The following is a 14099-nucleotide window of genomic DNA, read 5'->3' on the forward strand; positions in this document are numbered from 1 at the left end:
CTGTTTGGTCAATTTTTTGATAAGGGGGGGCTGATGACGGGTTAGCCCCCCCTGCAAATAACTGTTAATATCTCTATTTCTGTGTGAGATCTAACGCAAACAACAGAGATCTAACCTGATCTAACAAAGATCTAACCAACTGCATATGTTTTGTTAAAAATTTTTGATATGGGGGGGCTAACCCGGCTGAGGTAACAGAGGCTCAGTATGACAGCCAGGCACACCAAACAGTGCTGAAAACAGAGGCTCAGTATGACAGCCAGGCACTCCAAAGAGTGCTGAAAACAGAGGCTCAGCATGACAGCCAGGCACTCCAAACACTGCTGAAAACAGAGGCTCAGTATGACAACCAGGCACTCCAAACACTGCTGAAAACTAAGAATCAGCATGACAGCCAGGCAATGAAAATAATACTGAACACAGAGGCTCAGCATGACAGCCAGGCGATGAGCATTTTCCAGGGGAGTTCAATCATGGAAGTCTATGCGGGGACTCAGCAGTGGGCGGAGAGACCCTTTAAGTATATCTTTGGAAAGGAATTTTCCCGGCCGCCTCCCCGCAGGAAAACTCGCCGTCCTGTTTGCAGCGAACAACTTTATTGTCCTGTAGCCTGGAAACCGAGTACAAAGGTTTGTAGTCACCATGATAGCGCGGACTGGGAAGGGGTCAGGAAGGTACAGAGAATGGATAGGGAAGGGACCGAGACCATGAAGGGACAAGGAAGGGGTCATGAAGGGACTGGGAAGGGACAAGGAAGGGGTCATGAATGGACTGGGAAGGGACATGGAAGGGGTCATGAAGGGACTGGGAAGGGACAAGGAAGGAGTCATGAAGGGACTGGGAAGGAACAAGGAAGGAGTCATGAAGGGACTGGGAAGGGACAAGGAAGGGACTGGGAAGGGACAAGGAAGGAGTCATGAAGGGACTGGGAAGGGACAAGGAAGGAGTCATGAAGGGACTGGGAAGGAACAAGTTAAGGAGTCATGAAGGGACAAGGAAGGGGTCATGAAGGGACGGGGAAGGGACAAGGAAGGAGTCATGAAGGGACTGGGAAGGAACAAGGAAGGGGTCATGAAGGGACAGGGAAGGAACAAGGAAGGGGTCATGAAGGGACTGGGAAGGGACAAGCAAGGTGTCATGAAGGGACTGGGAAGGAACAAGGAAGGGGTCATGAAGGGACGGGGAAGGAACAAGGAAGGGGTCATGAAGGGACTGGGAAGGGACAAGCAAGGTGTCATGAAGGGACTGGGAAGGAACAAGGAAGGGGTCATGAAGGGCCTGGGAAGGAACAAGGAAGGGGTCATGAAGGGCCTGGGAAGGAACAAGGAAGGGGTCATGAAGGGCCTGGGAAGGAACAAGGAAGGGGTCATGAAGGGCCTGGGAAGGAACAAGGAAGGGGTCATGAAGGGCCTGGGAAGGAACAAGGAAGGGGTCATGAAGGGCCTGGGAAGGAACAAGGAAGGGGTCATGAAGGGCCTGGGAAGGAACAAGGAAGGGGTCATGAAGGGCCTGGGAAGGAACAAGGAAGGGGTCATGAAGGGCCTGGGAAGGAACAAGGAAGGGGTCATGAAGGGCCTGGGAAGGAACAAGGAAGGGGTCATGAAGGGCCTGGGAAGGAACAAGGAAGGGGTCATGAAGGGCCTGGGAAGGAACAAGGAAGGGGTCATGAAGGGCCTGGGAAGGAACAAGGAAGGGGTCATGAAGGGCCTGGGAAGGAACAAGGAAGGGGTCATGAAGGGCCTGGGAAGGAACAAGGAAGGGGTCATGAAGGGCCTGGGAAGGAACAAGGAAGGGGTCATGAAGGGCCTGGGAAGGAACAAGGAAGGGGTCATGAAGGGCCTGGGAAGGAACAAGGAAGGGGTCATGAAGGGCCTGGGAAGGAACAAGGAAGGGGTCATGAAGGGCCTGGGAAGGAACAAGGAAGGGGTCATGAAGGGCCTGGGAAGGAACAAGGAAGGGGTCATGAAGGGCCTGGGAAGGAACAAGGAAGGGGTCATGAAGGGCCTGGGAAGGAACAAGGAAGGGGTCATGAAGGGCCTGGGAAGGAACAAGGAAGGGGTCATGAAGGGCCTGGGAAGGAACAAGGAAGGGGTCATGAAGGGCCTGGGAAGGAACAAGGAAGGGGTCATGAAGGGCCTGGGAAGGAACAAGGAAGGGGTCATGAAGGGCCTGGGAAGGAACAAGGAAGGGGTCATGAAGGGCCTGGGAAGGAACAAGGAAGGGGTCATGAAGGGCCTGGGAAGGAACAAGGAAGGGGTCATGAAGGGCCTGGGAAGGAACAAGGAAGGGGTCATGAAGGGCCTGGGAAGGAACAAGGAAGGGGTCATGAAGGGCCTGGGAAGGAACAAGGAAGGGGTCATGAAGGGCCTGGGAAGGAACAAGGAAGGGGTCATGAAGGGCCTGGGAAGGAACAAGGAAGGGGTCATGAAGGGCCTGGGAAGGAACAAGGAAGGGGTCATGAAGGGCCTGGGAAGGAACAAGGAAGGGGTCATGAAGGGACTGGGAAGGGACAATGAAGGAGTCATGAAGGGACAAGCAAGGGGTCATGAAGGTACTGGGAAGCGACAAGGAAGGGGTCATGAAGGGACGGGGAAGGGACAAGGAAGGAGTCATGAAGGGACTGGGAAGGAACCAGGAATTGATAGCGAAGGGGTCATGAAGGGACTGGGAAGGGACAAGGAAGGGGTCATGAAGGGACAGGGAAGGGACAAGGAAGGGGTCATGAAGGGACTGGGAAGGAACCAGGAATTGATAGGGAAGGGATTGGGAAGGGGTCATGAAGGGACTGGGAACACATTCACAATGCGGCCGGACCGGTCTGTGCAGCTGCAGCACAAACAAACTTTATAAATATTTGTTCTGGCCGGGAAACTGAATCCTGACAACAGGAAGCCGCCGATACAGAGGCCGGGCACACCTACTGCTGGAGAACTACAAATCCCAGCAAGACCCTGACTATGCACGCTGGGACTTCTAGTCCTTGGGCAGCTGGAGAGATGATTTTGTGTGGTGTGTCCACATGTAAGGAGCCAATAAAGTGACGATTGTGAATGTGGATCTGTACAAGTCTGTATGAACTCCGGACCTGTCACTACATACAGCAACAGCATCAGTTTCAGGAAAGTTCCCCCCTCTATCATTAAAAAGCTTTCAGCTCCAGTCCAGTGACTTTGCCTGAGATGAGGTCATCAGCCTGCTGCAGGCAGGAGGAAGCATTTCCTCAGTCTCCCCTCCCCCCAGTGATCAGTCTGCTGCAGGCAGGAGGAAGCATTACCTCAGTCTCCCCTTCCCCAGTGATCAGTCTGCTGCAGGCAGGAAGAAGCATTTCCTCAGTCTCCCCTCCCCCCAGTGATCAGTCTGCTGCAGGCAGGAGGAAGCATTACCTCCGTCTCCAATACCCCAGTGATCAGTCTGCTGCAGGCAGGAGGAAGCATTACCTCAGTCTCCCCTTCCCCAGTGATCAGTCTGCTGCAGGCAGGAAGAAGCATTTCCTCAGTCTCCCCTCCCCCCAGTGATCAGTCTGCTGCAGGCAGGAGGAAGCATTACCTCCGTCTCCAATACCCCAGTGATCAGTCTGCTGCAGGCAGGAGGAAGCATTACCTCAGTCTCCCCTTCCCCAGTGATCAGTCTGCTGCAGGCAGGAGGAAGCATTACCTCCATCTCCCCTACCCCAGTGATCAGTCTGCTGCAGGCAGGAGGAAGCATTTCCTCAGTCTCCCCTCCCCCCGGTGATCAGACTTCTGCAGGCAGGAGGAAGCATTTCCTCAGTCTCCCCTCCCCCAGTGATCAGTCTGCTGCAGGCAGGAGGAAGCATTTCCTCAGTCTCCCCTCCCCCAGTGATCAGTCTGCTGCAGGCAGGAGGAAGCATTTCCTCAGTCTCCCCTCCCCCAGTGATCAGTCTGCTGCAGGCAGGAGGAAGCATTTCCTCAGTCTCCCCTCCCCCAGTGATCAGTCTGCTGCAGGCAGGAGGAAGCATTTCCTCAGTCTCCCCTCCCCCAGTGATCAGTCTGCTGCAGGCAGGAGGAAGCATTTCCTCAGTCTCCCCTCCCCCAGTGATCAGTCTGCTGCAGGCAGGAGGAAGCATTTCCTCAGTCTCCCCTCCCCCAGTGATCAGTCTGCTGCAGGCAGGAGGAAGCATTTCCTCAGTCTCCCCTCCCCCAGTGATCAGTCTGCTGCAGGCAGGAGGAAGCATTTCCTCAGTCTCCCCTCCCCCAGTGATCAGTCTGCTGCAGGCAGGGAGGAGCATTTCCTCAGTCTCCCCTCCCCCCAGTGATCAGTCTGCTGCAGGCAGGAGGAAGCATTACCTCCGTCTCCCCTACCCCAGTGATCAGTCTGCTGCAGGCAGGAGGAAGCACTTTTAGTACAGTAAGAAAGCCAATCAGATCGGAGCTCCAGATCCGCAAATTGTTCCAGGGTGACTTGAAGCGCTGAAGCATTGGGATCAACTTGACAACCAGTTAGACTTTGGCAAAGCCGGCCTATGTATTGACGAGTTTCCACCAACGCACGCTCCGTCTCAGGACTCAGATTTGGGGTATTTAGGGACTTTCTTGCTGCATCGGATGGAGCTGACCCAAAGCAGGAAGAAAGGCGCCCCCTGTATTCCGTCCTCGGGGACACATCTGTCTGCCTGCGGTCAACCAAATATCTAAAAATGCAAAATGTCTGTAGAAACCCACTGAACCCGAATTTTGATACAAAAATGTTCCAAATAATATATAAATCAATAAATGTAAAACACATTCCAAGGAGAGCGAGAGCAGCAGTGAGCGGTCTTTACTACAGGAGGGGGCGGAGACAAGACCAGTCACCCTGCATAAGGAGAGAGCCGCAGTGAGTGGTCTTTACTACAGGAGGGGGCGGAGACAAGACCAGTCACCCTGCATAAGGAGAGAGCAGCAGTGAGCGGCCTTTATTACAGGAGGGGGCGGAGACCAGACCAGTCACCCTGCACAAGGAGAGAGAGCAGAAGTGACCCAGAGGGGAGCCCCCTGACTGCATACAAACCGTTGGGGCCCACTTACATGTGTGCAATGCGCTAATGGCGTGTGTTGCATCAGGGGAGCCTTTAAAAACAATGGGAAGAAAGAGAACCGAGATGTCCCAAGTATCGGACGGGCCACAAAGTTTTGGATGCCAATGCACTATGGTGCGCCTCAACAAGTGTGCATTGCCTTAGTGCTTCGGGGTGCCATTCAAAATGAGTGACACCGTAACATGGCAACGCATGCTGTGCGCTTTCTTTGCATAGATATTATTCGTCCCTTATGGGGGACTTGACTCATGACGCAACGCGCAGGAACGGAGACGTGTGGACGGGTCCTCAGCTCACGTTCGTGCATTTTATTTAACGATCGCGCTTTTATGTCGTTGTGAAGTTCCTCTGAACACTCAGCGCGGGAAATGGAATTGGCGTTTTCTGGCGGTATAATCGTTTAATGGCCGCCTGGGCAGATAAGAAGCCGCGACTACGACAAACAAGAATCCGGATTGTGAAATCCACACGGTGACATCATCGCATTGTCAGTCCACGGTCTCACCACTCGGTGTACACAGACATTCACCGCTATCACCGGCCCGGAGGGAATACTCATGAACAATTTACAAAAACATAAGAGTTTGGGATCCGAGGGGTGCAGGTGTGTAGCTCCTCGTGGCATCCCCTGGTGCAAGAGAACTACAAGACCCAGCAGGTCCTGTGTTCAAGTGCTGTTTCCTGAGGTGGAACTAGTGACTTAATATGCCCTACTGGTAAAGTACTGGGGGCCACCAGCAGCAGGGGGACTACAAGACCCAGCAGGTCCTTTTAGCTGGTGGTGTTGTCAGAGGTGGAATTAAAAGACCCGGTATGCCCTGCTGGTAAAGTACTTAAGGGCACGGGTGCAGAAGAACTACAAGGCCCAGCAGGTCCTGTTAGAAGACAACTCTACCTGAGGTGGAACTAAATGTCCCAGTGTGCCCTACAGGTAAAGTACTGGGAGGGGACCAGCAGCAGGTGGACTACAAGACCCAGCAGGACCTGTGTTCAAGTGTTGTTTCTTGAGGTGGAACTAATGACCCAATATGCCCTACTGGTGAAGTACTGGGGGCCACCAGCAGCAGAGGGACAACAAGACCCAGCAGGCCCTGTTTCAAGTGTTACTTCCTGTGGTCGGTCTTAACTACCCCAGTGTGCCCTGTTGGTACTGGGGTCCACCAACAGCAGGGGGACTACAAGAACCAGCAGGACCTTTTAGCTGGTGGTGTTGTCAGAGGTGGAACTAAAAGACCCGGGAAAGCCCTGTTGGTAAAGTACTTAAGGGCATTAGTGCAGAAGAACTACAAGGCCCAGCAGGTCCTGTTAGAAGACAACTCTACCTGTGGTGGAACTATAAGCCCCAGTATGCCCTGCTGGTAAAGTACTGGGAGGGCACCAACAGCAGGGGAACTATAAGACCCAGCAGACCCTGTTGGCAGGAGACATTACCTATGGTGGACCTTTATGACCTAGTATTCCCTGCTGGTAAAGAACTGGGGACCAGCAGCAGAACTACAAGGCCCAGCAGGTTCCGTTAGAAAACGGTACTACCCGTGATGGAACTAACGACCAAGCTGGTAAAGCACTGGGGGCCACCAGCACATTAACCAGGAACCCAAGCGTGCCATGGAACTACAAGCCCCAGCATATACAAGACTTGTAGTTCCTCTGCCTAGCAACCCAAAAGTTTTCCCATTGACGGGGCATGGTGGGAGTTGGAGACCCTCCCAGCCTAGAGGAGGCCAGGTGAAGTGTTGGTCATGCATGCTGTGCCCTGTAGTTCCACACCAACTGAAGATATAAAAGTGGACTGCCTGCATTGGCGGTTCTGGCAGAGGCTCCCTGCTGGCAGGGCATGCTGGGATTTGTAGTATCTATAGTATTGTAGGCTGGACAGACGGACACACAAAGCATGCAATTAGTAACAATTAAAGAGGTCGCTCACCTTAAACTCCGCCGATAGCTGAGGGGTGTACTCCAGAGTCCACAGCGCCCTGACCAGAGAGGCCAGCCTCTCCGTGACTTCCCCTCTGGCCCCCTGAGCTGACGCTTCCTCTGAAGAGTCCTTGTGCACCAGCCCATTGACCCGGACTCTGCCCGGCTCCGCTCGGTACTGCTCCATCCCCAGGTATTCCGCCAGCAGGTCTGTATTGCTCAAGCACTGGACCACGGCGTTCATGAAACAGGTGTTCCCGTGGTTCTTCAGCCCCAGCACCCCGGGCACCTTGTCCTCGGAGCTCCATGAGTGCATCTCCTGGCCCCGGGGCGCCCCCTGAACCCTGCCCAGGTTGTTGTTGCCGTCTCCGCCATGAACCACCCTGATCTCCTCCTGCGGGACCCCTCGGCCAAGTTCTCCGGGGTGGTGGTTCTTGTGCCTGAAACCGCCGTCATCGTCCTCCAGGTCCCGGTTGCCCCTCTCGCCGTCTCCCAGGTGGGACAAACTGCTCAAAGTTCTCAGGACCCTTTGCATGAAATGGCCCACCGACTTCAAGGAGCGGCTCCTGAACAGTTTCTTGGACCCCTGGCTCTTGGTGGCTTTGGTCTCCTCCATGGCTTCACCTGTCACCTGCTGCTCTTCAAGTCTTTTTTGTTGTTGTTGGACCAGGAAGGAAAGCAGGACCGGCGCCGAGCTGCCTTTCTATAATGCCAGCCTCGCCGTGCCAGCCAGGAGCGTTGGCTTTATCCCAAAGGGTTGCAGAAGGAGCCTTACCTGGCTAGGAGAAGGTGAGCGAGCCATGGCCCCCTTCTCTGGGCTCAGCGGTGTCAGTTGTGCCGGCTGCTGGGAGTGAGTGTGTGGGATCCTCCGATGCTCAGCTCCACCTCCTGTCTATGAATCTTATTAGCTTTACTTTCAAAGACGAGAGGAGAGACACAGACAGGTCTGTGCAGCAGGGCGGTATGTGAAGTGGGGGGGAGGCGGAGAGGGAGGCAGGGCGCCCCCTGCTGGTGAGTGTTGGTTATAACAGCTGACACATTTCTTATACAATGTGTCACTCACAGGCTCAGCTTACTAATCAACCTGCTGCAGGCGGAGGAGGAGGGGCGACTGGATTGACAGGCGGAACAGATTCCTCATTGACACCTCGCCGGCCAGAGAGGAAAACAATGGTAAACAAATCGACAAATTGCACAATTGTTATTTTCAGAGCTCGCCGGGCTAATTAGACAGCCGAATGCTGCAATGTCTGAATGCCATCACTTCCTGAGGATCAGCATTTGTGGGGCATGTAACAAGCTTCCAGAACTTTACAGGTTTTCCACGGAGTATTGAAATCAATGCAAGCGCCTCTAAACGCATGTCAGCGCCCAGCAACGTGCATTATTATTATTATTATACAGGATTTATATAGCGCCAACAGTTTGCACAGGGCTTTGCAATATAAGGAAGACATTACAATCACAATACAATTCCAGACAAGATGGTAAGGAGGGCCCGGCCCCTGAGGGCTTACACTCTAAAAGGCATTGTGAGCAATTTGCAATGGTGGGTAATGATAGTAATGATGCGTTTACTTGCGTTATGGCACTTCGATGTGCCTCATGAGGAGCACTGAGAGGCGCTTCCATCGATCTAATGGGAAAACACGTCAACCAAAAATGCAATGATATGAGTCCAGCCTTCGGGCCCGTTCACACCAGACACAGTGCGTTCCGGGCCGCTTCCGGCAGGAACGCACTGGATCGTATCGCGGCCGCCTCAGTTTGTTGTGGAGCGGGAGGGGGGGGTGGCGGTGCGTTGAAGTGAATGTCCATCAATGCCTGTGGTCCAGTCCAGTCAGAAAAAAATGTGCTTGCAGCATTTTTTCTGACCAAACCGGACCACAGGCATTGATGTGCCACGGGTTCCCGTGCGGCCGATCGCGTTGCGGCTGGAGGGCGTGGCTACGGTGCCATTGAGTTCAATGCACCGCCACGACCCCCTTCCCGCCCCACAACAAACTGAGCCGACCACATTGTGATCCAGTGCGTTCCGGACAGAATCAGGTGATGCTTAGACCAAAGCAGCTGGGGGAGAAGAGGCTGCGGGGACTGGTCTAGCAGGAGGATCAGGGGAGTACACCTTCATTATTTTAGCCCCCTAGATTACAATGAGCACTTGACTCTTGCAGTGTGGGGTGGGGGGGGGCAAGGGTTAATTTTTAAAAGCCATAAGTCCCTATGCAAGCAGTGGGCTGGCTCATGGGAGGAGTTGTGCAAATGTGAAAATGCCTTGATGGGTGGGTGTCAGTCGGGAGGGTTGGACGTTCCTAGATAGGCTGTATTTGCATGCACACCATTCTAGGTAACGATGCTCAGCCTCCATGATGGAAAGAACTGGAATCCAATTTATGAAGGGGTGGAGCCAGAGACAGTCAGGCTGGGGAGGAAAGTGCTAGAAGATGCTGGACGTCCTCCAGTCAGGAAAGGAGGCGGGCTCTATTTGACTTGCTGCAGCTTCTAATGCAGATTGTGAGAAGCTCCCAGTGTGCAGTGATATCAGAGGAAGAGGAGATTTTAATAAATCAGCCCTGTGATTGTTTGCTTTGCAGGCTGAACTTCCCTCTGCAGCCTCTGAACCCGCTTAATAACCTATTGTTCCCAGATCCGGCAAAAACAACGGCTTCCCCCCCTCCGGAGATCAGCGTCTATGACATCACCAGGAAATCTCCACCAAGGTTTAGGAAGCCGGAGGAAGTTCCTGGCCGCCCCTCAACACCTGGGCTGCCAACCAGCGTCTTCCCTTCGACAAATCGTCTTATAAACAATGGCCGTGCTTCTAGAATAACAATTCTATTATAACCTTTCTTCATCCTTTTCCCCATCTCAGTGCCGCTGATCTCCCCCAAACTACTTCCTGTCTACATGCGCTCACCCCCTCATCCACTGCACATCATTGCTCTGGAACGGCTTCCTGACAGTGACAACATTGGACCCATTGGCCCGTGCAAGGCGTGTCAGCATGGGCGCTTCTGGTCTACAGCAGGGGGCGCAGGTGACAACGCAGATGCACAAATGGGAGACGTCGTCACCCCATAACAGGAAGAACCTGAGCGGGGACCACTATGGCAGGATCATCGGGGGGATTATTTTAATGATTAAAAAAATATATATTTCTGTTATAGAGTGAATGAGATTCTAGTGATTGGGGCTAGACGTACTTTAAATTAAAACCTGGGGGCTCATCCGGCTTTGCAAGGTGGCCCCAGAGTCATAGAGCAGCCACTTCCGGGCGCATGCCAGCTTTATCTTCAGGGGTTACCTTAAAAGCTCTCTTATGCAAATATCGACCACAATGTCTGTGGTCAATATTTGGCAAATCCCTCCCCCCATCCCTGCCACCCTATTGGCTAACGAACACAGATAAAGGCATGGAGAATAGGAGGGGGAAGGACAGATGTTACACACACACACACACACACACACACACACACACACACACATACACAGTATATGAAGTTATCAGGAAAATCTCATTGATGAGATCCCTAGATATGTGAGTCCTGTGTACGCTTTCCCTCACCTGATAACTGTGTTGGGTGGGATGATCCTTTTAAGTGGATCATCCCACTAGTACAGAGTTATACAGGAAAGGCTGCAGGAACTACAAGATCCAGCACAACCAGCCACCTTGATCTCTGACTTTTCTATGAAGGTGACATAGGTTTGGTGCCAAAAGATGACCAGTATGGAACATCTTAGCAATTCACAGCCAGCTAATGTGTAAAATGCTGATGTTCATCGCCATCTAGTGGACAAAATGTAAACACGCAGAGCTCTATAGTTCTGGACCCAGGGGTGGGCAACCTTGGCAGTCCAGCCGTGATAAAACTAGAAATTCATCATGCCTCTGCCTCTGGGAGTCATGCCTGGGTCTTTCGGGGTCCTGCAATGCTTCATGGGAGTTTCACCACAACTGGAGTGCTGAGGTTGCCCACCCCAGGTCTGGACTGTCATATGTAAATATTAGGGCGCAGGTTGTGTCAGTGAATAAAGCTCAGCAGGGAAAAAATGTAAAGGTGTTACTGCAAGGTCTACAGGGCAGTTACTCTTTATTTTGTAAATTTAGGGGTCACATCGACTTTAAACCTAAAATATGGTGTGGGTAGATGTTCAGGCAGCTGGTCCATCACAATAAGAAGAAATTACAATGTGAAGACATTTCTTGTAGCAAGCAAGCTGGCTCTGCCTCTAGATAGGCAGAGCCAGCTGTAACTCACGCAGCTGGGCGGATCCCGGCACAATTGTCTGGATCCGCTGCGGCGTCTCAGTATACGGCGAGCAGTAGCTCGCCGTATACTGAGCTTAGGGTGACGGGAGGACGCTAGTTTGTGTCCTCCCGTTACCCTAAGGAGAACTATGTGGAAAAGCCTTAACCCCATAGTTCTCCTTTTTAAAGACCGGACTGTCAGCCGAAAATCTGGGTCTAAACGTGCGAATTGTGGCCGTCAGCGACTAGTCAATGTTAGGGCAGAACGGGGGAGGGGCAAGACTGGTACAAGACAACAGAAGGGCAACAGCGCCGTGTCAGATTCCTCGCATCTCCTTTCATCATCTCGTGGGCCAACCAAGTACTGATGGGGTGGTCATAATAATCTGCCCACTCAGTGTATTATTATTCAGGATTTTTATAGCACCGGCACTTTCTGTTCTTTACAAATATTTATAAGAACAATGGAGGGATTTGTACACTTTCCGTGTCTGTGTCACACAAGAACTTTGACATTTTTGTATTAGGTCATCAAATAAAAATAATCTGGTGAGGATTCCGCAGGCAGCTTATGAAACGGTTGCGGATGTCACTGAGGAACGCGCTAAGCTCTCCGCACACAACTCATCTGACCCCCGACCTACAACTACTGAACACTGTGACCCAGTCATGTCCCTCTGATAGGAGCAGAGTCCTCCAGCAGTGCAGAGTATTTCAGGGGAGGAGAGTTATAGAGGAAGGAGCAGAGTCCTCCAGCAGAGTATTCCAGGAGAGTTATATAGAGGAAGGAGCAGAGTCCTCCAGCAGAGCAGAGTATTTCAGGAGAGGAGAGTTATAGAGGAAGGAGCAGAGTCCTCCAGCAGAGCAGAGTATTCCAGGAGAGGAGAGTTATAGAGGAAGGAGCAGAGTATTTCAGGAGAGGAGAGTTATAGGAGGAAGGAGCAGAGTCCTCCAGCAGAGCAGAGTATTCCAGGAGAGTTATATAGAGGAAGGAGCAGAGTCCTTTAGCAGAGCAGAGTATTCCAGGAGAGGAGAGTTATAGAGGAAGGAGCAGAGTCCTCCAGCAGAACAGAGTATTTCAGGACAGGAAATTAATCCTGTACAGCAAATTATTGTTGCTTCATCCCGGCCATGTCTGCGCGCACCTCACCCATATCAGGCACTATATTAAGAAACAATAAAAATATTTGTCAACATGGAGTGCGGTGATCCGCTATGACATCACGCTGAATGCAGGTGGATTGACCCAGCTAATATACATTATACATGAAACATACATTCACCTTGGGGGTGGGGCAGGACACTTACAAAGGCTGTTTGATGGTCTCATCTTGTCGCCTCGTCAGTCATTAGTCACCGCGGATCTCATTAGTAATATGCTAATGAAGATCAGGCGGTGTGTGTGTGTGTGTGTGTGTGTGTGTTATGAACGTTTTGAAAGGCTATTGAAAGGCTGCCACCTAGTGGTGAGATTTCAGATTGCACTTTCCCCCCAATCTGTCCATTTTCTTCATAATAATTAGCTATGTTTCGTTAAGATTTGGAAATGAGAGAGAGAAGCTGATTGGTTGCCATGCACAGCTGCTCCAGATTTGATTAATTCCCCTCACAGTATGTTACCGTGTTAAAGTCTATGTGAACCCTGACAATATTTTTTTTCCTTTCTTTTGTTCTAGTAAATAGAATAACATTGAAAGCGGTTTTTTTAATGTCTTTTATGTTTTATGTCTTTTATTAAGTGCAAAAAGACCCAAAGGAGAACCTGTAGGTGGCAGTATAACCCATCAGTCTAAGAATTTCGGTGTCCCTCAATGGACCCCAAGAAACGCATTTTATGGTGAGTAAAAAAAATCCTATTTTGTTTATTGTCCATTGAGGGACACTGGAATTCTTAGAATTCTTAAACTGTTGGGTTATACTGCCGCCCATGGGAGAACCTGTAGGTGCCAGTATAACCCAACAGTCTAAGAATTCTAAGAATTCCTATGTCCCTCACCGGACTCCAAGAAAATCATTTTTATATGAGTAGAAAACTCTATTGTCATTATCGTTCATTGTGGGACACAGGAATTCTTAGACTGTTGGGTCATACTGGCACCTACAGGTTCTCCCATTGGCGGCCGTGTAACCCAACAGTTTAAGAATTTCAAGAATTCCCGTGCCCCTCAATGGACTCTAAGAAAAGGATTTTATGGTGAGTACAAAAATTCTATTTTGTTTATCGTCCATTGAGGGGCACCATAATTCCTAAACTGTCTCTGACTGTCTGAGAGAGGGAGAAGAACGACTAGAGGGAGAAGAACGACTAGAGGGAGAAGAGAGAGAGGGGAGGAAGGAGAGAGAAGGGGGAAGAGCGAGGAGAGAGAGAGGGGAAGAGCAAGGAGAGGGGGAGAGAGAGGGGGAGAGAAAGAGGGGGGAAGCGAGGGGAAGAGAGAGAGAAGGAAGAGCGAGGAGAGGAGGAGGAGGAGGAGAGAGATCCATTGGCAGCTAGGCTGCTCCTCCATAGATACAGTGCAGTGGGTTAGCGTTGTCACCTTAGGACAGGAAGTGTGTTACTGGCAGGATCATCAGGTGAAAATAAAGGGTGTCCGTATCATATCATATCAGACTGATGGGATGTAAATGTTTCTCTTTAGTCATGACATCATGTTATTTTATTTCACAAGGGTTTATTATTAGATGTCTTTAAATAATACTGTTCATTAATTTTAATAAGCCCTTTTACTTCTCGTAATCTGAACAGATGACTTCTTATACGGCCGGTGATTATCTCTGTCATGTCACAGCCACACCTCGGTTCTGGAGCTATTTTTACTGTGCAATATATGTTGCCATTACATTGTCTTGACTAAGATGCTTCTCAGACTTGTGACAATGAATACTCTGCGGTCGTAC

The 14099-nt window shown here is 51.3% G+C and overlaps 1 protein-coding gene across 1 annotated transcript in view; it reads right to left on the reverse strand.

The window, feature by feature from the left end:
- USP43 (ubiquitin specific peptidase 43) overlaps positions 1-7568 on the reverse strand; it is a 42921-nt gene extending 35353 nt beyond the window's left edge. Inside the window, exon 1 of the mRNA XM_018568297.1 lies at positions 6963-7568. Coding sequence (XP_018423799.1) covers positions 6963-7568 — 606 coding nt within the window. The remainder of the gene's footprint in view (positions 1-6962) is intronic.
- Between the last annotated feature and the right edge of the window lie 6531 nt (positions 7569-14099).

This window comes from Nanorana parkeri, unplaced genomic scaffold, assembly GCF_000935625.1.
Source record: "Nanorana parkeri isolate BGI_ZX_2015 unplaced genomic scaffold, ASM93562v1 scaffold1169, whole genome shotgun sequence".
NCBI lineage: Eukaryota > Metazoa > Chordata > Amphibia > Anura > Dicroglossidae > Nanorana > Nanorana parkeri.